We start from the raw sequence: 24,355 nt of genomic DNA on the forward strand, positions 1-24,355 counted from the left end.
TACAAAAAAAGTGTTTTAGCTTCATGAGATCCCACTAGTTGAGTGTTTGTTTAATTTTCTTGGCTACTGGTGTATTATTCAGGAAGTCTTTCCCCACTCCTGTATCATGGAGTGTTCCCTCTAAATTTTTCATCCAGCAGGCTCTTGTATTTAAGATTACTGATATGATATATTATGTTAATAAATTTCCATATATTTAGCCATCCCTGTATCCATGGAATGAAGCCTGCTTGATCAAAGTGGATGATACTTTAATGTTGTTGAACCTCAAGAAAGAGATGGACAAGATGCTGGTGGCTGATACAAGAGTTGTGGTTGGAGTTCCAGAATCTCCTCAGCCTGCAGCATCCACAGTGCCTTACCTGTGGGGCTCAGGAATAGTTCTTGCCCTTGCCATCCCACTGTGACCCAGCTGAGCAGGTGGTGGAGGACACACCAGTACCCTCTGGAGGCTAGCTGCCAGATATTCCCATGCTCCCTGTCTGGGGCACTGGTAGGGGATGCTGGAAATGGATGGGAAAGTGGAGCAGGGGTGAGGAAGTGGTTGAGCCTGAGGGATCCAGGAGCTAGGCCCGGAAGTAGTCAGAGGAGGTGGCTGATGAGGGGCTGACTATGCGGATGTGTTGGTAACATGGCTTGGAGGGCTCAGAGGAGGGAGAGGCCAGATGCACAAAGTGGCACTTGCATCTGGAGTTTGTTTCCAGTGGCAAGAAGCCCTGGCAGGCCCATATTCATTTTCTTTTTCTTTTTTTTTTAATATATTTTATTTGTTTATTTGATACAGAGAAAGAGGCAGAGAGAGGGAGAGGATAGGCACGCCAGAGCCTTCAGCCACTGTAAACAAATTCCAGATGCATGTGCCACCTTGTGCATCTGGTTTATGTGGGTCCTGGAGAATCGAACCAGGGATCTTTTGGCTTTGCAGGCAAGTGCCTTAACCACTAAGCCATCTCTCTAGCCCCTCATTTTCTTTTTCTCTTAAATAAATAAGTATAATTTTAAAAACTCAATTCAAAATGGGTCATGGAATTGAACAGAGTTCTCAAAAGAAGAAACACAAATGGCCAATAAATGTTTTTAAATGTTCAACATCTTTAGCCATCAGGGAAATGGAAATTAAAACTACTTCAAGATTCTACTTCACCCTGATCAGAATGGCTATCATCAAAAAACTGAATGACGCCACGCTTGGTGGCACACACCTTTATTCCCAGCACTCAGGAGGCAGAGGTAGGAGGATCGCCAGGAGTTCAAAGCCACCCTGAGACTACATAGAGAATTCCAGGTCAGCCTGAGCTGGAGTGAGACCCTACCACAAAATAATAATAATAATAATAATAATAATAATAATAATAATAATGATGATGATGATGATGATGATGATGATGATGATGACACCAAATGCTGACTAGAGTGTGGGGAAAGAAGAACTCTTATTCATTGTTGGTGGGAATGTCAACAGTTTTACCACTTCTGGGCACACACTCTAAGGATGTGACATTCCACTTTAGAGATATTTGCTCATCCATGCTTTTGCTGCTCTATTCACAATACTTGGGAAATGCAATCAGTCTAAATGCCCATCAACTGATGAGTGAATAATGAAGATGTGGTGAATATGCACAAAATGGAATTCTACTGTTTTTAGAGGCCAGCGTGGTGGCGCACGCCTTTAATCCCATCACTCGGGAGGCAGAGATAGGAGGATCACAGTGAGTTCGAGGCCATCCTGAGACTACATAGTAAATTCCAGGTCAGCCTGGGCTAGAAGGAGACCTTACCTCGAAAAAAACAAACAAAAAAAAATTTTTTTTTAACTTCAGATTCCCCATTCCAAGGCTGAAGAACTCAGCAGAGGGGCGACAGGCAAAGCACCTCCAAGTGAGTCTGTGGCAAGGTGCCTGTAGATGCAGATTAAACCAGGACTGCTTGGTCAGCAAGCTTCAACACCGCCCCAAGGCTGCCACGGAATCCCAGCACTGAGCATGCGCAGCACCAGCTCCAGGGGGCGGGGCTCCCTTAAATCTCCTAATTCCGGTTTCTCCCAAGCCGGCCCTCCCCCCACCCGCTGCGAGCCCCGCCCCTGGCCCGCGGACCAATCAGAGCGTAGATTGCTGGGGCTGGTGGCCAATGCGCGGAACCGTCTTAGATTCCTCCCAGTAGTTTAAAACTGTTAGGTCGCTGCTGCCGGGGAAGCGGCTGCGCTTGCTGTGGTCGCAGGGGGCAACGCCGCGGCAGCCCCGCCGAGGAGCGCGGATCGGCGGGCACGGTGGGTGGCGCAGCCCCGGGGCTCGGGGCTCCGCGTTCCCCGGGCGGGCGGCGGGTCGGGAGGATCGCGTCTCCCCTCGCCCCCCCCCCCCGGGCTGGGGGGGAGATGCCAAGTCCAGCGGCCACCGGCTCGGCGCTCACTTAAAACGTGGGGGGGAAGCAACCGAGCAGGACGCCTCGCTGAGCTTTAGGCTAAGACGGGGCCGGGTTGCTGGGACTGATGGAAGAAACCCTCTGTCCCTTGCTTGGTCGGGGCTGCGTTTTGCAAGGGACTGGTAGCGCGCCCTGTCCGTGCGCATGCAGCCTGCACCGCGAAGGCACGGGGGTCAGCGCCTTGCTGCCTCCAGCGGGTTTTTGAATTCCTGGAGCCCCCCCCACACACACACACCCCTTTTCTTTCTCGGCCTACAGGTAATTGCTAAGAGTAAAGAGAAGCGCTCGAACATTTTACCTTGTGCTTTTTCTGACAGCTTGGGTTAGAGAATACTGAAATTTGGGTGGAATGATTGATGTCTGTCCCGCGAAAGCGAGCTTCATGAAACAGGAAGAAAATGCTGCTCTTGCAGAGTTTCACATTGTCATTATCTGTTAGCAAGATTTAAATGACAACATCTTTTCCAGACGTGCGATCGGTGTTCTGTGTCTGCAGTGTCTTCATTTCAGAAACGACTCTAGGGGCCTTGGCCACACTCGCGAGCTGATTTTTTATTTAAACAGTCAGCCTCGCCTCGCTCCTGTTGCCCACTAGGTCTGCAAACAAACCCCAAAGAAAGATGGGAGTGAAATATAAATGCACCAGATCACCACAGTGATCAGTTTGAAATCAGTGAAACAGCCCGTTCCTTGCTGCGGATAGATACCTGCTTGTTTTATCTTCCGTAATTGGCTTAGTAAAAGGCAGTTATGGTGAAATTTAGCTTACTTATCCCGTGTGTGCACAGCAATACTGAATAAAATTGAAATTTCCTTTCCCCAGTCTAGCCGCAGCCTATGTTTCTATTCAGATTCTGCACTTTCCCTGTATCACTCTTTATACCTCACTTTCCTTATCTCTGTTTTTCTTTTTAAACCCACTGTGATTGAGACCTGTTCTAAGATCAGCTGTTACTGTTCAAGCAAATGTCACAGCAACTTCTTGACTGACAATCAGGCCATTCCTAATCAGTTTTTGGCATGGGACTGTTGACTACTTCCTTCTCGGGTCTGTTGAGGTTGCACACCTAACCCCTCTCTCTGGACTTGTTCTCCTATTGTCTTCACTGACACTTAGTCTCTTCTATATACTGGCAGGTGGGGACTGCACAGGGTTGTAGGCCTTAACTCTATTAAGTTTATGATCTCTGAGATCATCAGGGAAGCTAAAGTCATTCTAGAATATATGGCATGTGACTTTGTGTTTGGTCTGAAGGCTAATAGTTCTTATCACACTACAATAAGTAATCTGATCCGTTCTCCTTTTTCTTTTTTTTTAATTTTTTTGTTCATTTTTATTTATTTATTTGAGAGTGACAGACAGACAAAGAGGCAGAGAGAGAGAGAGAATGGGCACACCAGGGCCTCCAGCCACTGCAAACAAACTCCAGATGTATGCTCCCCCTTTTGTATCTGGCTAATGTGGGTCCTGGGGAATCGAGCCTCGAACCAGGGTCCTTAGGCTTCACAGGCAAGTGCTTAACCACTAAGCCATCTCTCCAGCCCCGTTCTCCTTTTTCAACAGATCCCATTGGGCTAGTGCTTCCTCGGGCTGTGTCTACAGCCTGTATTTTTTTAAATATTTTGTTTATTTATTTATTTATTTATTTGAGAGTGACAGAGAAAGAGGCAGATAGAGAATGAGCTCACCAGGGCCTTCAACCACTGCAAATGAACTCCCGACCCCCCTTGTGCATCTGGCTTACGTGGGTCCTGGGGAATCGAGCCTCGAACTGGGGTCCTTAGGCTTCACAGGCAAGCACTTAACTGCTAAGCCATCTCTCCAGCCCCCCTCTGTACTATTGATACAGGACTCCTATACCACTTAACTGTAGGCATAGTCCTTCACATTGTAGCCACTGTGAATGTCAGTGCATGGACTTGTGAGCTTCAGCAGCCTGTATATCTACGACTGTTGCTCTGTAACCACAGTAGATTGATTGTCAGGACCCCTGCAAAAGTCTTAACTCTGCAAATGCTCAAGTTGTCTTTACAGAATTGCATAGTAGGGCCAGAGAGATGGCTTAAGGTGCTTGCCTGTGAAGCCTAAGGACCCAGGTTCAATTCCCCAGTACCCATGTAAGCCAGATACCCAAAGGTGGTACATGCATTTGGAGTTTGTTTTCAGTGGCTATATGCCCTGGTGTGCCCATTCTCTCCCTCCCTCCTTCTCTCTCTCTCTTTCTCTACCTCTAATAAGTGCATAAATAAAATAAATTTTGAGCTGGAGAGATAGGTTAGTGCTTAAGGCACTTGCCTGTGAAGCCTAAGGACCCATGCTCGACTTGCCAATTCCCATGTAAGACAGACGGACAAGATGACGCATGGACAAGGTTGCACATATGCATGGAGTTGGATTACAGTGGCTGGAGACCCTGGTGTGCTCTCTCTCATTAAAAAAAAAAAAAAAAAAAAAAAAAAAAAAAAAAAACTGGCATATTTTTAGATGCCCTATATGACAAGTCATGATTTTAGATGATCCTGCATAAATATCTCCAAGTTATTTATCCTACCAAATACACTGTTAATGATTGCCGAACAGTCATTATACTATAATGCTTCAGGAATAATGACAAGGTAAAAAATGTTTGTACATATGCAGCACAGGTGTAATTTTAAGAAATATTTTTAACCATAGTTGATTGAACCAATGGATGTGGAAGCCACGGACAGTGAGTGCTGACCCGCTGTGCATCCTCACCTTCACCCTGTGCTTCGGACAACCTCATACCCAACACATCTCACGTTGACTTCATCGTCCTTCTTCCCAACCTGCTTATCTTCTTGAACTCGTTGCTTTGGTGAGTAGCACTGAGCTCCATCCACTTACCCAAGCCAGAAATCTATGAGCCATCAACAGTTCCCCTCTTTTACCTTTTAACCAGCCATGACTCATGATCGCTCATTTCCATTATCATCACACATCTGTCTCAGTCACAACTTCCTTCCATTTGCCAGTACTACATTTTAATTGAAGGTCCTCATCTGTTTCCCTGAAGGGGACATTTGACCTCTTGGGTAAGTACAGTTGGCTCTCACTTACTACTACCCCAGTCTATCCTCAAAGCTGCCAGAGTAGTCTTCTTGCCTTACATATGCAAAGTTAGACATGGGTTCAGTCCTCAGCAATGCATAAATAAGTAATAAAAAACATTATCTGGGTGTGGGCTACATGCCTTTAATCTCAGCACTTAGGAGGCGGAGGTAGGAGGATGGCTGTGAGTTTGAGGCCACTCTAAGATGACATAAATAATTCCAAGTCAGCCTGGGCTAGAGGAGACCCTCCTCTGGAAAAAAAAAATTGTTTTTAAAGAGAGAGATTGATCACGTCCCTTTTTTGAAACATAGCTTCTCTGGAATAAAGACTCAACCCTGTAATATGACAAGTCATGATTTTCTATGATCTTATTGTTCCTTTTTGTTTCATCTTTACCCAAGTCTTAACTTGCCTCTGACTAACCAAACTTCGTTTGTTTTATTTTATTATTATTATTTTTTTATAATTTTTTGTTTATTTTTATTTATTTATTTGAGAGTGACAGAGAGAAAGAGGGAGGGAGGGAGAGAGAGAATGGGTGCACCAGGGCCTACAGCTACTGCAAACGAACTCCAGACGTGTGCGCCCCCTTGTGCATCTGGCTAACGTGGGTAATCAAGCCTCAAACCGGGGTCCTTAGGCTTCATAGGCAAGTGCTTAACCGCTAAGCCATCTCTCCAGCCCTTTATTATTATTTTTTTTAAGGTGGGCTCTCATTCTAGCCCAGACTGACCTGAAACTCACTCCTGTATCTCCAGGCTGGCCTCAAATTCATGATGATCCTTATACTTTAGCCTCCCAAGTTCTGGGATCAAAGGTGTGTACCACCACACCTGGCTGTAACCACACTTCTTGTTCTTACCATTTATGCCATACCTCTGCGTCTCTGCTTGTGCTGCTGCATTGTCTAAGTTCTTTTAATCTTTGGCCCATCTCAGGATGAGACCTGTTAGTATTTCAGGTCTCAGAAATGGGGCCATCTTGTCTATAATAACTCTCTGGCGATTAATCTTCCAAATATTCAATCCTACCCTATGAGAAATGGCTTATTCCGCCTCCCTATTATTTACCTTTTATCTTAGAATATAACACCAGTTTTAAGGTTCTTAATAGTTTTTCTGTGTGTATTTTTGAATCTGCTGAATTTATTGTTCTATAGAAGTTCTATATTGTTTGTTGCAATAGTATTCCCCAAAGGTAAGTTTCCAGGATGGGATTTGTTCAGTCTTTCCTGGTTCAGTAGCTCACAGGAAAAGTATACAATGCCCGGGACATCACACATTTCTCAGGAACAGTGGTCATAAGCTCTTACTTTTCACAGGACCTACTGGAATTAGTCTAAAGTATTTTCTTTCACTTTTCATGTGTTTTTCTCATCTCCTTCAGTATATTATAAAAACACTAATGAGGGGTGCTAGAGAGAGAGTTCTGCAGTTAAAGTCACTTGTTTGCAAACCCTGATGGCCGGGCTTCAGTTCCCCAGTACCCACGTAAAGCCAGATGCACAAAATGGTGCATACATCTGGAGTTCATTTGCAATGGCATGAGGTCCTGGTGCACCCATACTCTCTCTTTGTCTCTGTCTACCTTTTTATCTCTCTCTCAAATCAATCAATAAATAATATTTTAAAAATACACTAATGTTAGGACTTCTTTTTTTGGTACCATGATTTTTTTTATGTAGTTACTCAATATGTTGAAATTGATAATTTTGAACAATGACATGAAATTGTTTAGGTTAAAATACTGTTGTACTTACATATATTTAGAAATAATTTTAGTTTCACTCTTAAGGGAAAGGCTGAAGTTGTGCTGTTTTGTAGTCTTTGTGCAGAATGTCATCGGATGAGGACAAGTCCTCGCTTCTGGTTATGCCAAATGGCTCCGATCAGAGCAGTTCTGTCTCTGCAGACCTTCAGGTAGGGGATGTCACTTTACTGTGACCTTTCCTTAACATTGTATTCTTATTCATTTTTATTATTATTATTGTATTTATTTATTGGTTTTTCGAGGTAGGGTCTCACTCTAGCCCAGGCTGACTTAGGCTTCACTCTGGAGTCTCAGGGTAGCTTCAAACTCACAGCAATCCTCCTGCCTCTGCCTCCCGAGTGCTAGGACTAAAGGCTTGTGCCACCACGCCCAGCTAACATTTTATTTCTAAAAAGTAATAATTACAGCAAAGTCTTTCCAGTCACAATATATTCAAACTTAGGGAATTAACTTTATGACTTTTGGGAGAAGGTTGTTTAAGTTTCCAGAAAATAATCATGAGCTTATTAAATAAACACTTTATACAAATGATTCAACTATCACAGCAGTAAAGCTAAAAATTTCAAGAAACATTTTGTGAAATTTTCTTATTTAGCTGCCTGCCCTGAACGCTTTCACTTTCATTGCACATTGATACAATATCAAACCGTCTGAAGTTCTAGAGCCGAAGGTTCCCTGTGTTCTACTTCTGAGGTTCCAGACCCTGTTGCCACAACATCCCACACAGTCTGCTACTCAGGGCCTGGACACTGACACATAGGTTAGATAAATTCACTAGAGAAGGTATGGTATTTACATGAGATAGTATTAATTTCTTTCGTTTCTCATGATCTTCCTTCCTCGTCCTCTTCATTTGCTTACCAGCATGTTGTCACCAACACCAGCAGTTTATTTTATTTCTAAACTTTCATCACTAAAAATAGTTTTATCCAGGTGTGGTGGTGCACACCTTCAATCCCAGCACTCGGGAGGCAGAGATAGGAGGATTGCCGTGAGTTCGAAGCCACCCTGAGACTCCATAGTGCATCCCAGGTCAGCCTGGGCTAGAGTGAGACCCTACCTCAAAAAACCAACAGAATATATATATGTATAGTTTTACCTTGTCATGGTAGCTCATGACTGTAAGCCCAACACTTGGGAGACTGAGGCAGAAGGGTCGTCATGAGTTCTAGTCCAGCATGAGTAAAGGAGTATATTTGTGAGTAAATTTCTAGAGATTCTAAATGAGAATACTAACGTGGTATAACTTGAGTTTTATAGTTGTTATGTTACTTACGAGGGAAAAAAGCTGGGCATTGTGTTTATATGTACAGAAAGCATTGTTGGCTGTATAACCTGGGAAAAGCTTATAGGAAAGAATGAAACAAAGTAGTTCTTTTTATTGAAATTAGGAACTTATAAATAGGGGTGGTGTTGGAGAAATGTCTGAACATCTACTGGGATTAATTAGTCTGGAGTTGTGGCAAATGTTGCACCCTTGTCTTCATGCTTGGTGGTAGCTCTCCATGCACTGTCATACTTTTAGGTGACAGTCCTTCCTGTATTCTTTCATCTCTGCCTTAGCAAACTGCCTTCCTAAAAAGAACTGTTTAACTCGTTTGTACTAAAATATAAATATCCTGTAAGGTCTCACATTGTCAGCTCCAGTTGACAGTTCACACAACCATCACACCTCCTCTTTAAGTGAGAATTGTGGGAACTTTGAAGTGTATGTTACTTTTGTGATCCAGAACAGAAATCAGATTAGGGAAGCCACAAGTTAAAGTCACTGACTTCCACATCCCCATCCCTTCCTACAAGCTAGGGTTAACTAAATCTAACCATAACTGCTCCCAGCGGGAAGGAGGCTTTAAAAGTTTCTGAACCTCAAAACATGAGAGAGGCGTCATATTAGTATAGTAGTATATATGCCCAAGGAGGTGCATGCACGTGGAGTTCGTTTGCAGCAGCTAGAGGCCGTAGTGTGCCCATTCTTCCCTCCCTCTCTCTCAAATAAATAAACTATTTAAAAAGTTATTATACCTGATGTTTAACACATACAAATATCTATGTTAAGTATGAACCTAAATCCAACCAAATCACTCTTCAACATGTAATTGCCCTAAAGCCCAGCAATTTTCAGCAAAAGAGCATAAAATCTTTTCATAAACAGTTTTACTTAAATTCTTATATAAAAAGCAGAGTAAACCTAAACTAAAGTCATAAAGATTTATTTTATAAACTCAAATTTGTAGAGCTGGGAAGAAAACGTAGCTGTTAAAGTTGCATGCTTAAACTCAAATCTGTGGCATTTGCTTCTTTCTTTTTTATTTTTTTAATTGTTTTGAGAGAGAGAAAATTGGTGTGTCAGGGCTTCCAGCCCTGCAGTTGAACTCCATACACATCTTTTTTTTTTTTTTTAACTTTTTGCTTTGGTTTGTTTTATTTGGCTGGCCATGAACTCACAGTGATCCTCCTAACTCGGCCTCCTAATTTTATGTATTTATTTCAGAGAGAGAGGGGGAAGGAGAGAAAGAGGCACATAGATAGAGTGGGTGTGCCGGGGCCTCTACCCACTCACTGCAAACAAACTCCAGATGCATGCACCAACTTGTGCATCTGTCTTTGTGTGGACTCTGGGGAATCAAACCTGGATTCTTTAGCATTGCTGGCAAGTGCCTTAACCACTGAGCCATCTCTCCAACCCACAATTTAATTACATAAAGTCAAGAAAAGTCTGGTAGGCCAGAGAGATGGCTCAGAAATTAAGTTTACTTCCTGTGCAAGCATGAGGGACTGATGGAGGCTGAAACTACTTGAGTTCAAATCTCCATGTACCACATAAAGTAGCTGGCCATGGCCATGGGCACCTGTAACTCCAGTACCACCGGTGTACAGGGACCCGATAATCTTTGGAGCCCCTGGAATTAGTAAAAACGGGAATCCAGCTCAAAATAGGAACGGGTGGAAGGGCAGGGGAGCAATCCACCTGATGTTCCACTCTGACCTCCACAGGCAGGTGAATTGCACACCACAAGGGCACATACATATGCACACACCCCATTACATGTGCACACACAAGCAAAAAGACAAAATAAAAAATAAAGTCTGCCACATTGTGTTGTGGTGTATGCCTATACCCAGGAGGCTAAGGCAGGCAAAACACGTACCAACCTGATCTGTACAGCAAGTTCTGGGGCAGCCTAGAACCTGGGAAACTTTGTTTCAAAGAAAGGGGGCAGGGAGAGAGAAAAGAGAGTTCTCACTCTCAATATTAATCATTGAAAATGATCAATTTTGGCCAGGCATGGTGGCGCACACCTTTAATCCCAGCACTCGGGAGGCAGAAGTAGGAGGATCACCGTGAGATCCAGGCTACCTGAGACTACATAGTGAATTCCAGGTCAGCCTAGGCTAGAGTGAAGTGCTACCTCGAAAAACCAAAAGAAAAATGACAAATTTTTAATAACATCTCAGTTAAATTGATCTGAACCGCAAAAGAGAAAGAAAAAATATTTGTAGCTGGGGAGATGACTCAGCAAGTAAGAGCACTTGCTGAGCAAGCATGAGGAAGGTTCCCCAGTTTGATCGCCAGTATCCGCATAAACAGCCTGTGTCCATACATGCCCATAACCCGATCCTGAGACAGGAGAATCACTGCCAGTCTGACAGGAAAAAAAAAAAAGCAGCTCTAAGTAAAGTAAGAGATTCCATCTCTAGGAAGCAATGCAGAACAATGATAAAGGAGAATTTTCAGTATTCCTTTTTTTTTTTTTTTTTTTTTTTCCTGAGGTAGGTTTCCACTCTAGCCCAGGCTGACCTGGAATTCACTATGGAGTCTCAGGGTAGCCTTGAACTCATGGTGATCCTCCTACCTCCGCCTCCTGAATACTGGGATTAAAGACGTGTACCTCCACGCCCGGCTTCAGTGTTCTACTTTCAATCATAAATGTAAACGTCATAGCAGAAGCCAGGCACTTGGGAGCCAGTGGTAGGAAGATCACTGGGAGTTTGAGGCCAGCCTAGAACTGCAGAATGAGTTCCAGGTCAGCCTGGGCTAGAGTGAGACTTTACCTCAAAAGCAACAAAAATATTTCTACCAAAAACACCCAAAGGACTCAGTCTTGGCATAAATCCTATAATTTCTTTCTTTTTTTGTTGTTGTATTTTGATTTTGTTTTGTTTTTCAATGTAGGATTTCACACTAGCCCAAGCTGACCTGGAACTCATTATGTAGTCTCAGGGTGGCCTCAAACTCACAGTGATCCTCCTGCCGCTGCCTCCCGAGTGCTGGGATTAAAAGCGTGTGCCACCACACCCAGTTCCTGTAATTCTTTGTACTGTGCTAAGCATGTGACTCTTATGTGGTAAGTAGATTTCTTAAATCAAAAAGTTCAGTGGTTAATATGACTTAACAAATTATTGGCTCCTTACAGGCAGAGTATGAAGAACTGCTTCGCTATGCTATTGTGACTCCAAATAGTGAATCCCGTGCTCCACTGCCGTGCCATGCCAAGGGAGAAGTTGTCCCCGATAGACCTCCTACTACAGGTGACATCTTTATCATCAAGTTTATATGCAGTTCTCAAGAAATCACTTAGATGCTGAGTTCGTCAGTGATACTGACATAATTAGGAAAATACTTCTTACAATCAGTTCATGTTATTTCTGGCTCTTACATGACAACTAGATTATCATTTGAACTTATTTTGATTCCTTTTTTCTTAATTATTTTTTATTAACAATTTCCATGATTGTTTTGACTCTTTATGGAAAAATAAAGTAAAGCAACTGTTACAGTCAGGTACATATTGCTGGTAGAAATCACCCAACCAAGAGCAATTTGTGGGAAAAAGAGGTTTATTTTGGCTTACAGGTTTCAGGGGACGCTCCATGATGGCAGGGCAAACAATGGCATGAGCAGAGAGTGGACATTACCCCCTCGCCCACATAAGGTGGGCAACAGGAACAGGAGAGTGTGCCAAACACTGGCAAGGGGACACTGGCTATAACTTCCATAAGCCCGCCTCCAACAACACACTCCCTCCAGGAGGTGTTAATTCCCAAATCTCCATCAACTTGGAACCTAGCATTCAGAACACCTAAGTTTATGGGGGGGATACCTGAATCAAACTACCACAGCAACACTGTAGCAGTTATGTCTCTTAGTGAAATATTTTGCATCTCTGTTCTTGATCCAAGAGTGCTATGCCAGGATACCCGAGTCTGTCATTAAAGGGGATCACACATAGCTCCCAGAATCCCTCAAGTTACTCTGAAGCAATTGCTAGGACTTTTTATCAGCAGTATTCATGTGAGCATGGAAGACTGGATCATCAGCTCAAAGGTAGACCTACTTGTGGACAGTTAGCAATAGAGTTGAGAGCTGATATAAGCCAGAGTGTATGTTGATAGTTGAGTAAAAGGTAGAGAAAGCAAGAAAACTTTTTATACCTTTCAGTCCTTGTTTAGTAAAGTCTTAGATCAAGCAGCTCACTTGGAATGTGCTCATACAGCCCAAAGGTGGATAATCACCCCACTGTCGGCATGCCTCCAAGGCTCCCTGTCCTTGAAGATACATTTCACAGCTGACTCAGAGGCCAGAGGCTCCAGGGTTTTTGCTGAGTCACAGTTCTGGTGGTTATGGAATTTTTTCAGGCTCCTCAGTCTTCAACCTGCTGCACTAGAACAACAAATAGGACCACAGGACAAGGACCTCAGAAAAATAAGTTATGACAGCATTGTCTACCCACATTTTATTATCTTTATGATCTGTGAGCCTTGTATTTATTCATTATACATCAGTGGTCTCAGTCATATTTTGACTATACTGAGCACTTTAACATGTGGGTCCTACTGAGAAAACTCAGAATGCTCCACACTTAAAAAGAGGCAAGTCATGGGCTGGAGAGATGGCTTAGCAGTTAAGCGCTTGCCTGTGGAGCCTAAGGACCCCGGTTCGAGGCTCGGTTCCCCAGGTCCCACATTAGCCAGATGCACAAGGGGGCGCACGCGTCTGGAGTTCGTTTGCAGAGGCTGGAAGCCCTGGCGCGTCCATTCTCTCTCTCTCCCTCTATCTATCTTTCTCCCTGTGTCTGTTGCTCTCAAATAAATAAATAAAAAATGAACAAAATATTAAAAAAAAAAAAAAGCCTGCCTGTGCAAAGGCGCTCTGAGGCCTGCGAGCTCATATATTGTTCTGATAGCATAAAGTAGCATGCCTCTCTGAAAAGCAGTGTGGTACTATTTCTCAAGAGACTCAAATATGTTCTCAGTCATGATTAGAGTCATGCTACTCCTAGACTTTAACAAAAAAAGTAGACAAAAAGAGGCAAGTCATGGGCTGGAGAGATGGCTTAGTGGTTAAGGTGCTTGCCAGCAAAGCCAGAGGACCCAGGTTCAGTTCCCCAGTACCCACATAAAGCTGGATACAAAAGGTGACACATGCATCTGAAGTTCATTTGCACTGGCTAGAGGCCCCAGGGCTCCCATTCTCCCCCACCCCAATAAACAAAAAAAGTAAAATATATTTTTAAAAAAACAGCTGGGCATGGTGGTGCACACCTTTAATCCCAGCACTCGAGAGGCAGTGGTAGGAGGATCACCATGAGTTCGAGGCCACCCTGAGACTATGTATTGAATTCCAGGTCAGCCTGGGCCAGAGTGAGACCCTACCTTGAGAAACTAAAAAAAAGGGTGGGGGAGCAAGTCACCACTGTGGCCCTGTATACCTCTGCCTCTGCGGAATAACCCAAAACATGTCTCTCCTGCTGCCAGGGGTAATCCTGTGCTCTTGTTGCCAGTGGAGAGCTCAGTTCTTTTCCTTGCCTAGCTCTCCAGCATTGCAAAGTCATCACCTGGGATTTAAGACCATCACTCTTTTCTCCCTTGTAAGATGGTTTTATTTATACTATGTATTTTCCAAAAATAATTCAACGTTAAAGCATACTACATAATAGTGACTTTGATATCCCATCACAAGTAGACTGTAAACTTATCATTATACATTGTCTTTATTCCTGGTATTTTGGTCACCTGATATTTAGTAGGCAAAGTACACACACACAGTCACTCTTGTTCTAAAAGGTATTCCCCAGTTTTCTTTTAGCCATATTCTATTTTTTTATTATTTATTTTTTCGTCTCATGTATCCCAGGCTAGCCTTGAACTTACTGCATAGCTGAAGATAGTCTTGAACTTTTGCCTCCCAAGTGCTGTGATTACAGGCCTTTCTCACTCCTCTGGTTTATATGGCCACAAGGATCAAACCCAGTGTTTCATGCATGCTAGGCAAGCACTCTACCAACTGAGCCACATTTAGCCACATATGAACTTATGGTCACAAACTGGAATTAAGGACGTCCTTGTTGCAGGGAGCCAGCACCTCAGTGTGACGGTAGCAATGAAAAGCAGCAGACCCCGGAGAACACCAGGATGTCGCATAACAAGTCCTTTTAAGTCATGCTGTCTTTGAGCTACTGCTTTTCCAATGTGACATAAATGCTACCGCATACTAGTTTACCTTTCACTTAGATTTAGTGGGTTAGATGGAGCTGATCAAAGATGGCTTAAGTATTCTAGTTTCAGCCTTTTTTCTCTTTCTCATTGTCTCAGGGCTCCCCTATTTTGTTACTGTATCTCCAACATGGGTTGTATTTTTGTTCTAACATCACCCTTCCATACAACTGTGTGGTATGTATGATTATTTAGGCATTTTGTTTGAGAGTGGTTTGCTTTCACAGGGAAAACATTCAAGATAGAGGTAGGCATAGGCAACAATTTTCTGACTAGGACTGTAATATCTTAGGAAATAATAGCAAGAATAGACAAATGGAATTGCATCAAATCTAAAGCTTCTGTACATCAAAGGAAATAGAGTAAAGAGATGCCTATGGAAGCGGGGGGAGGAAAGTCATATGATAGGGGTTAATGTACAGAATGCACAAAAAACTCGGAAACCTAAGCACCAAAAGAGGAAACAGTCTGATCAGTAATTGGACAAAGAACTGAACAGAAAATGACATACAATTAATTGGCCAGTAAATACATGGAAATTGCTTGACCTCTTTGGCAAATCAAAACCACGTTGAGGGGCAAGGAAGATGACTCAGCGGCTAAACAAATTTGTCTGCGCAGCTTACATTCCCAGGCTCACCTCCCAAACCACCCAGTAAGCCAGGCGCAAAGTCTGGCATTCATTTGCAGTGGCCAGAGACCATGGCATGTGTGTGTGCACATGTGCAGACGCACATGCACGCATGCACACACACACACGAATTTTTAAAAATAACACATTGAGATTCCACATCACTCCAGTCAAAACAGCTGTCATCCAAACAATAAAAACAACAAATACTGATGAAAATGGGGAGTAGGGAGAAGGACACACTCGTAAATCCTGCTGGTGGGAATGGAAATTAGTTCAACCACTGTGAGCTTCCTCTGAAAACTGAAATGAGAACTACCATATGATCCAGCTGTCCTCCTGCATATATACCCCAAGAATGCAAAGTTACCACGAAATACAGCTAGATGCCTACATGCCCATGCTTCTTGTAGCACATGCATAGTAGCCAAGTGGTGAAATCAGCCTAGGTACCCGTCAACAAGTGAGTGGTTAAGGAAGAAGTGAGGTGGCTGGATGGTTAGATTCATGGGTAGACAGACAGATTCAGCCATAAAGAAAAACAAAATCATGTTTGCAAGAAAATGGGTAGAATCTGGGATCATCATGTTATGTGAAATGTTTGACTCAGAGAGATACATATTTTAAAAACCTTTCCTTTTGGGCTGGAGAGATGGCTTAGCGGTTAAGTGCTTGCCTGTGAAGCCTAAGGACCCCAGTTTGAGGCTTGATTCCCCAGGACCCATGTTAGCCAGATGTACAAGGGGCCACACGCGTCTAGAGTTCATTTGCAGTGGCTGGAGTCCCTGGGGCACCCATTCTCTCTCTTTTTCTCTCTGCCTCTTTCTCTCTCTCTCACTCTCAAATAAATAAATTTAAAAAAATTAAAAAAAAAAAACTTTCCTTCTGACAGGAAGTAGCCCTGTGGTAAGAGAAACTGCAATGGAAGTTGGAAAAGGCTGTGATGTTAACATTTCAAGTCGTTCAAAGACAGGTAGGCTGAGTTTCTTCAGCTTCTTTCGCCCATGTGTGTCTGATGAATATTACCTACCTAATAAGAGGAATAATGACAGAATATTACTAATAGGATTTTCAGATGCTGTTGTTGCCAGTGTAAATAATATTTAAATTATTGTACAAGATTTCAAAATGGTACAGTTAAGATGTTTGTAATTGTAGTGTATAGCATCCTTTGCTAAAACTGCTGACTTAGAAGATAGGCATTTTAAAAGATTTCGTAAGATACTAGTTTAACCATTTTAAATCTTTTTTTGTTGTTTGTTTGTTTTTTTTTTTTAAGGTAGGGTCTCATTCGACCCCAGGCTGACCTGGAATTCACTATGTAGTCTCAGGTTGGCCTCAAACTCACTTTCTACCTCTGTCTCCCAAGTGCTGAGATTAATGGCATGTGCCACCATGCTCAGCCATTTAAAATCTTTTATAAGCCAATTGACCTTCAGGCCAGTGTAATGATTTTTATTTTGTTACTTTCTGTTCTCACATCAAAGGAAATAGAGTGAAGAGATGTTCGGCTTTTCCTCTAAATGTTTTCACTTCTTAGTTTAAACTCTTTTAAAAGGAAACTTTTTATATCATCTGTTACTAAATTCAGTGTTTCTTTGATATAATAAGAAAGCAGTGGTAAAAATAACAATAGTGAAAATGTTATTAACTTTATCTAAATATTATTGCTGTTGCTATGTTGAGCCTGAAATGTGACTTACACATTTGAAAGGAGAGATTAGTGTTACTAAAAGGATGTAAAACACATGTATAAGACCAACTTGAGACAGTTTACTTGACATTGAATGAATGTAAACAATAAAACTGAGATACTTTCCTTATTGTGTGATTCCTCGTCACTTAATGTGGGGGTCATTACCATAGTAAGAAATGCCTCCACCCTTTAGTTTCCTAACCTGTAAGTAGAAGTCGTGGACAGGACTAGAGAGATGGCTTAGGAGTTAAGACACTTGCCTGTGAATCCAAAAGACCCAGGTTCGATTCCCTAGTACCTATGTAAGCCAGATGCACAAGGTGACGCATGTGTCTAGAGCTCATTTGCAGTGGCTAGAGGCCCTGGCGTGCCCATTCATTCTCTCCCCACCCTCTTCTCTCCCCTTCTTCCTCTATCTCACAAATAAATAAATAAAATACTTGTTTTTAAGTTTTGGACAGGGCTGGAGAGATGGCTTAGCAGTTAAGGCATTTGCCAAAGGATCCCAGTTTGACTTAAAAGGACCCATGTAAGCCAGATACACAAAGGGCACACACATCTGGAGTTTGTTTGCAGTGGCTGAAGGCCCTGGTGCACCCATTCTCTTTATATCTTCCCCTTCCTCCCTCCCCCTTTCTCTCAAATAAATAAAAATATATGAGACCAATATCATTATTGAATATAAAGTAATAATGACCTGTATACAACCACTCTGACCTTGGTCAGTTGAAGATAAAAAAACAGTACCTACTACTTGGGGTTATGAGAGCTAATCCTTTAACACTGTTCTCACAAAACCATAAAGGGCGCTTTGTGCTGTTGCTATGGTGGTATGGAGAAGACACTTCCGGCTCAGTCTGGACCAGTATGAATGGAGCGTCTTTGTTTAGAAGAGACATTATTCGTTGAATGGTGAAGACTGTAGGAGGCATCTCATGCTAGTCAGCTTTAATCAGTGACAGTGCTGAAATTAAAAACTGAAAGGACTGGAGAGATGGCTTAGTGGTTAAGCGCTTGCCTGCAAAGCCTAAAGACCCCGGTTTGAGGCTCAATTCCCCAGGACCCACGTTAGCCAGATGCACAAGGGGGCGCACGCATCTGGAGTTGGTTTGCAATGGCTGGAGGCCCTGTCTCTCTCTATATCTGCTTCTTTCTCTTTATCTGTTGCTCTCAAATAAACAAATAACAATAAGCAAAATTTTTTTGAAAATCAGGGGGAAAAAGAGCTTGGGTATGGCTCAATGGTATAGCCTGTGCCTATCATGTGCAAAGGCCTGGCTTCCATTCCCAGAAACAGAAAGAACTGAGTGTCTGCTTACATCTAAAGTAACAATAGTTACTGAGTTCTAAACAGTTAGGGATGATCTGATGGATATTTGAGATACAATTAGTTTTATACCTTAGCTGCTTTTCAGATTTTCAATAAATTAATTTAAAAAATGGAAGCTGCCAGGCGTGGTGGCACACGCCTTTAATCCGAGCACTCGGGAGGCAGAGGTAGGAGGATTGCCATGCGTTTGAGACCACCCTAAGACTACATAGTGAATCCCAGGTCGGCCTGGGCTAGAACTGAAAAACGAACAAACAACAAAAAAATAGCTGACATCCACACATCATAAAGAACATGGGGTATTTGTCTTTCTGAGCTCAATATATACTTTGGGTTCCATGGGGGTGGGGGAGATGCCAGATTGCGGTACACCTAAAAGGTAATTCCTTCACGTCCACAGTCAGCCGACTTCTTGTCACCTTTCCACGGGGCTCCTCAGCACTCAGCAGCCGGGGATGTGGCTGGCTGCCGCTTAACCGCCGTCTTCCTTTGCAGCGCCGTCTCCAGTGCTGTCGCCCAGGAGGCCGTCGCACCCAGTCATGGAGTTTTTCAGTTCGCATCTTTTAAGTGATTCTCCCGTACCAGCTTCGAATTCCACCCACGCAGACGCCCATGAAATAATTGTGGGCGAGTATCTTGTTTCTGACGAAAACCTTCACAAAATGGAAAATGTGCTTGATGTTTGGAGCTCGGGTCTTAAGGTATTGCATATTCCAGTATGCGTTGCAGTGGTTTTACTCTTGATTCTGCCTGTCTGCTTTGAAGTTTTTCTAAATCTATGAAATGTATTTTTAAGTATTTTTTAAATATTTATTTATTTAAGAGAGAGAAAGAGGCAGATAGAAAAAGAGAATGGGAGCACCAGGGCCTCTAGCCACTGCAGACACCAGACACATGCTCACCTGGTGCATCTGGCTTTACGTGGGTACTGGGGAATCAAACCTGGGCCTTAGGCAAGCGCCTTACCTGCTAACCCATCTCTCCGGCCCTAAATTTAAAAAAAAAAAAAATAGGTTCCTGAGAAAATCTGCACAGTGTCTTAGATTTATGCTTCTTAGTCTTCCTATATGAACCACCTGGGTGTCCAGTGAACTGTAGGTTGGTATGTAGTAGGTTTTGGACATGGCCTAAGGTTACGTATTTCTTTTTTATTTCTTTTTTTTTTTTTTTTTTTTTTTTTTTTTATTTTTATTTGAGAGTGACAGACACAGAGAGAAGGACAGATAGAGGGAGAGAGAGAGAATGGGTGCGCCAGGGCTTCCAGCCTCTGCAAACGAACTCCAGACGCGTGCGCCCCCTTGTGCATCTGGCTAACGTGGGACCTGGGGAACCGAGCCTCGAACCGGGGTCCTTAGGCTTCACAGGCAAGCGCTTAACCGCTAAGCCATCTCTCCAGCCCAGGTTACGTATTTCTGTCAAGCTCCAAGGGAATACTATTGGTTTCTAATCTATACTTTGGGTGGCAAGGTTTTAAGAAGTTGCTAGAACATATCTGCGTGTTCCTCGGAATTCCTCGGATGTTTTTGAAAGCCTTAATTTCAGTGTGACTGGAACTGTTGGAGGCTCATGACAAATGAAGGCTGGGTAAAGTGGCCCCACCTGGAGCCCCAGCTTCCGGGGAAGCTGATGTGGGAAGTGAGAAGAATCACTTAAGCTCAGGAATTTAAAACCAACCTTGGCAATATAGTGGGATTCCATCTCAAAAACAAAACATAAAAATTTAATGGAAATGTCTCCCTATCATTAAAAAAAAATCCAATTTTACCAAGGTATACTCACTTTATATCCACTTTTATTACAAGCACTATATATAACTGATAAGTCTATAGAATATGTTTTTATTCAGTGATATTAATAGCCTCTCAATAAAACCAAGTATTGTAGAGGTGTCAATATTGTGCTATTTAAGGACTGGAGAGATGACTCAATGGTTAAAGATGTTTGCTTGCAAAGCCTACTAGCCTGGATTCTGCTTGCAAATAAATAAATTTTTCTTTAAAAATTTGCTGTTTAAAAAAAGGGGCCAGGGCTGGAAAGATGACTTAGAGGTTAAGGAATTTGCCTGTGAAGCTGAAAGGTCCAGGTTCAATTCCCCTGTACCCACATAAGCCAGATAGACAAGGGGGTGCATATGTCTGGAGTTTGTTTGCAGTGGCTAGAGGTCTTTGCACACCCATATTCTCTCTCTCTCCCCCCCCCTTTCTCTCCCTCTTCAAACTAATTAAATAAATTTAATTTTTTTAAAAATGTAGTCAGGCATAGTGGTACGTGCCTTTAATCCCAGCACTTGGGAGGTAGAGGTAGGAGTATCCTCGAGTTTGAGGCCACCCTGAGACTACATAATGAATTCCAGGTCAACCTGGGCTAGAAAAATTGGTCAAGCATGGTTTTGCACCCCTTTAATCTCAGCACTTGGGAGGCACAGGTAGGAAAATCGCCATGAATTTGAAGCCAGCCTAAGACTATAGTGAATTCCAGGTCAGCCTGGGCTAGAGTTGAGACCCTACCTCAACAAAAAAAAAAGAAAGAGAAAGAAAAGAAAATGAACTCTTCTGAGGTATGTAGTTTACGAAAACTAAATTGAGTATTAACTCATGTGGAAATATATGGTTATGTGAGTTCTGTGACATTTATATTTCCCTGCTATTTGGAACCTCAATTTTTAAAAATGATCTTTTAGCACAGTTTCTACTTCTTCTCCCTTAGAACAGAGTTCATAGTTGTAATAATAGTGAAAGTTTGTTGGATTGCTCCCTAACCAACCAAATTGTTTTCTGTGCTCATTTAACCATATTTGTTATTGAAATTTTTCATTGATTATTTTATCTTTTTTGTTCTTTTTCTTTTTTGAGGTAGGCTTTCACTCTAACTCAGGCTGACCTGGAATTTACTATGTAGTCTCAGGGTGGCCTCAAACTCATGGCAATCTTTCTACCTCTCCTCTCAAGTGTTGTGATTAAAGGTGTGTGCCACCACACCTGACTGATCTTTCAAATTAGGACAGTCATTAAGGTAAAAAGGCTTAGCTGAAGAAATGGCTCAGCAGTTAAAGGTGCTTCTTTCCAAAGCTTGATGGCCAGGATTTGAGTCCCCAGTACCCGCGTAAAGCTAGATGCACAAAGTGGTACATGCATCGGAGTTCATTTGCAGTGGCTGGAGGCCGTGATGTGCCCATAGTCACTCTCTCTCTCTGCCTCTTTCTGTCTCTCTGAGCTCTCAAACATATTCCCCCCCCCAAAAAAATATATGTAAGGCTTAACAATTTGTGAGAAGGTGACCTGATGATAAGTGGCTACAGAAGACAGCTTTAATTTAGGTGGCCTTAACTACTAGTGCCACCTCCATCTAAATAACTTTCCAGGCATGGTTCAGCCTGGCCCCTCGTCCTAAATATCTTTTTTACCTAATGCATGTTAATATAGACATTTAAGTTCTTGAATAAACAAAGGAATTTGGTAAATGAAGGTTAAAGTTGGCTTTTTCAATTTTTTTTTTTATTTGAGAGAGAGAAAAGCAGATGACAGGTGGGTAGGTAGAGAGAAAGAAGAAAAAGGAAGGAAGGGAGGGAGGGGAAAAGAAAGCAAGCTGGTGTACCAGGGCCTCTAGCTACTGCAAACTCCAGACACATTCACCACCTGGTGCATCTGGCTTTATGTGGGTTCTGGGGAATCAAACTAGGGTCCTTAGGCTTTGCGGGCAAGTGCCTTAATTACTGAGCCATCTCTAATCCCCTGAAATCATTTGATAATGCCAAGAAAATTTCATATAAAATAATATAGAATAGGAAAAGGCTGAATGCCCTGGTCTGGGAATGAGAACTGAGAAGAGCCATGGCTGTCAAGCTTGCATATATCATTATTAGTGTTGAGCTTTTCTTAATAGCTCTTGTGTTGACCTGATTTCTTTTTATTTTTCTTTTGAGTTAATTTTAAGAGTGGCATGAAGGAACATACTGCTAAAATGTCAATATATTTACTTTTCAGACAAATATCATATCTGAACTAAGTAAATGGAGACTTAATTTCATTGACTGGCACCGAATGGAGATGAAAAAAGAGAGAGAGAAGCAGGCAGTGCACATGAAGCAGCTGCTGGACCAGATCAACGACTTGAAGGAGCTGCAAAAAACCTTCGAAATTTCCATTGGGAGAAAAGACGAGGTCTTTATTTCTGTGTTACTTTTTACTTGAGATTTAGTACATGCCTCACTAGAAAATAAACTCCAGGGCTGGAGAGATGGCTTAGTGGTAAAGGCGCTTGCCTGCAAAGTCTAAGGACATAGGTTCAATTCCCCAGTACCCATGTAAGCCAGCTGCACAAGGTGGCACATGCATCTGGAGTTCATTTGCAGTGGCTGGAGGCCCTAGTGCACCCATTATTTCTCTATCTACCTCTCCCCCCAAAAAAAAATTAAAAAAAGACAAGAAATTCCAACAATAAGTGATTATTCAGCTCCTGCAAGATAGAAGGAGAAAAATGAGGAACTGATAGAAAACTAAATTTTTTTCTGTTACACACACAGTATGATGCCATTTTATCTTGACCTCGGACTTTGGTGTTTCTTGATATTTTAAGAATGTCTGCTAAATGTAGATACATTAGTTTTTTCTTCCTAATCATTTTTTTTTCTTAATCTAATAACCCTTAAAAGAACAAGGAACCAGCATTACCCATACATTTTAAACTATCCTTATACATGAGATGATATGTTAATCACTTCAGATACTATCTGTAATCGCATCATTCTTCATTGATGAAGAAAATACCCTTTCTTTCACCTTCCCTTAGCTTCTTTTTTGTTTTGGTTTTTTGAGGTAGGGTCTCACTCTGGTCCAGGCTGACCTGGAATTAACTATGTAGTCTCAGGGTGGCCTCGAACTCATAGTGATCTTCCTACCTCTGCTTCCCTAGTGCTGGGATTAAAGGCATGCGCCACCACGCCTGGCTTCCCTTAGCTTCTTAAGAACATATGGTTAGGAGTCAGGTCTGTGTAATTTTTTTTTTTCCTGATTACGGCTGGAGCAAAGCAGATGGGAAGGAGACCTGTGTCCCTGCCGACGCACATCTGTTTGTGGATAGGTCCAGGCTAGATTTCAGAGAAACACTCGAGGCAGATGCCTCAGCTGCTTGCCTGCAGAAGCCGCACTCGAGTGTGTCAGTGAACCAGAGAAGGTGACAGATTTGCTGCTGTTTGGGTTTTGAGACAGGTTCTCATCACGTAGCCCATGCTGGCCTGTAACTGAAGTCCTCCCTCCCCCTCTGCCTCCCAAGGCTGGGAGCACACGTGCGTCCACCGCACCGCAGATGGTGCTTCTGTCAAATACGCATTGCTTTTGCTCTTACTGGCCACGATCTTACATTGAACGTTTATGGTCATTACACAATGCCTGTTAGCCTGAATTCATTTCCTGGTACAGACATAAAGCCTTCTCTCTTGAATAATTTTTTAAACAATTAGAGGGGGTTGCTAAGGAGATGGCTTGGTGATTAAAGTCCCCTTGTTTGTAAAGTTGAACATTTTATAGTTTGCTCTTTTTTCTTTTTTTTTTTTTTGGTTTTTCGAGGTAGGGTCTCACTCTGGTCCAGGCTGACCTGGAATTAACTCTGTAGTCTCAGGGTGGCCTCGAACTCACAGCGATCCTCCTACCTCTGCCTCCCGAGTGCTGGGATTAAAGGCGTGCGCCACCACGCCCGGCATAGTTTGCTTTTAGAAACAATACTGTGAGTCATTGGAAGAGCCAGAAAGAAATGTCTATGATAAATGTGTAATTTATTTTTGTTTTTAATAGATCAAATTTTTTAAAATTTATTTGCTTATTTGAGAGATTGAGAGAGAAAGATGCAGCAAGAGAGAAAGAGAGAGAATGGGCACACCAGGGCCTCTAGCCACTGCAAACAAACTCCATATGCATGCACCACTTTATGCATCTGATTTAC

General features: G+C 42.6%; 1 protein-coding gene across 2 annotated transcripts in view; it reads left to right on the forward strand.

The window, feature by feature from the left end:
* Positions 1–2,162: 2,162 nt before the first annotated feature.
* Poc5 (POC5 centriolar protein) overlaps positions 2,163–24,355 on the forward strand; it is a 47,000-nt gene continuing 24,807 nt past the window's right edge. The window contains exons 1-7 of one of the 2 annotated variants that reach the window (XM_045133830.1): positions 2,163–2,269; positions 5,099–5,261; positions 7,321–7,416; positions 11,683–11,797; positions 16,285–16,365; positions 18,914–19,119; positions 22,402–22,578. In XM_045133830.1, coding sequence (XP_044989765.1) covers positions 7,333–7,416; positions 11,683–11,797; positions 16,285–16,365; positions 18,914–19,119; positions 22,402–22,578 — 663 coding nt within the window. In that variant the 5' untranslated portion in view covers positions 2,163–2,269; positions 5,099–5,261; positions 7,321–7,332. The remainder of the gene's footprint in view (positions 2,270–5,098; positions 5,262–7,320; positions 7,417–11,682; positions 11,798–16,284; positions 16,366–18,913; positions 19,120–22,401; positions 22,579–24,355) is intronic. The other variant, XM_045133831.1, reaches the window with a different exon arrangement.

This window comes from Jaculus jaculus, chromosome 14 (genome assembly GCF_020740685.1).
Source record: "Jaculus jaculus isolate mJacJac1 chromosome 14, mJacJac1.mat.Y.cur, whole genome shotgun sequence".
NCBI classification, from domain to species: domain Eukaryota; kingdom Metazoa; phylum Chordata; class Mammalia; order Rodentia; family Dipodidae; genus Jaculus; species Jaculus jaculus.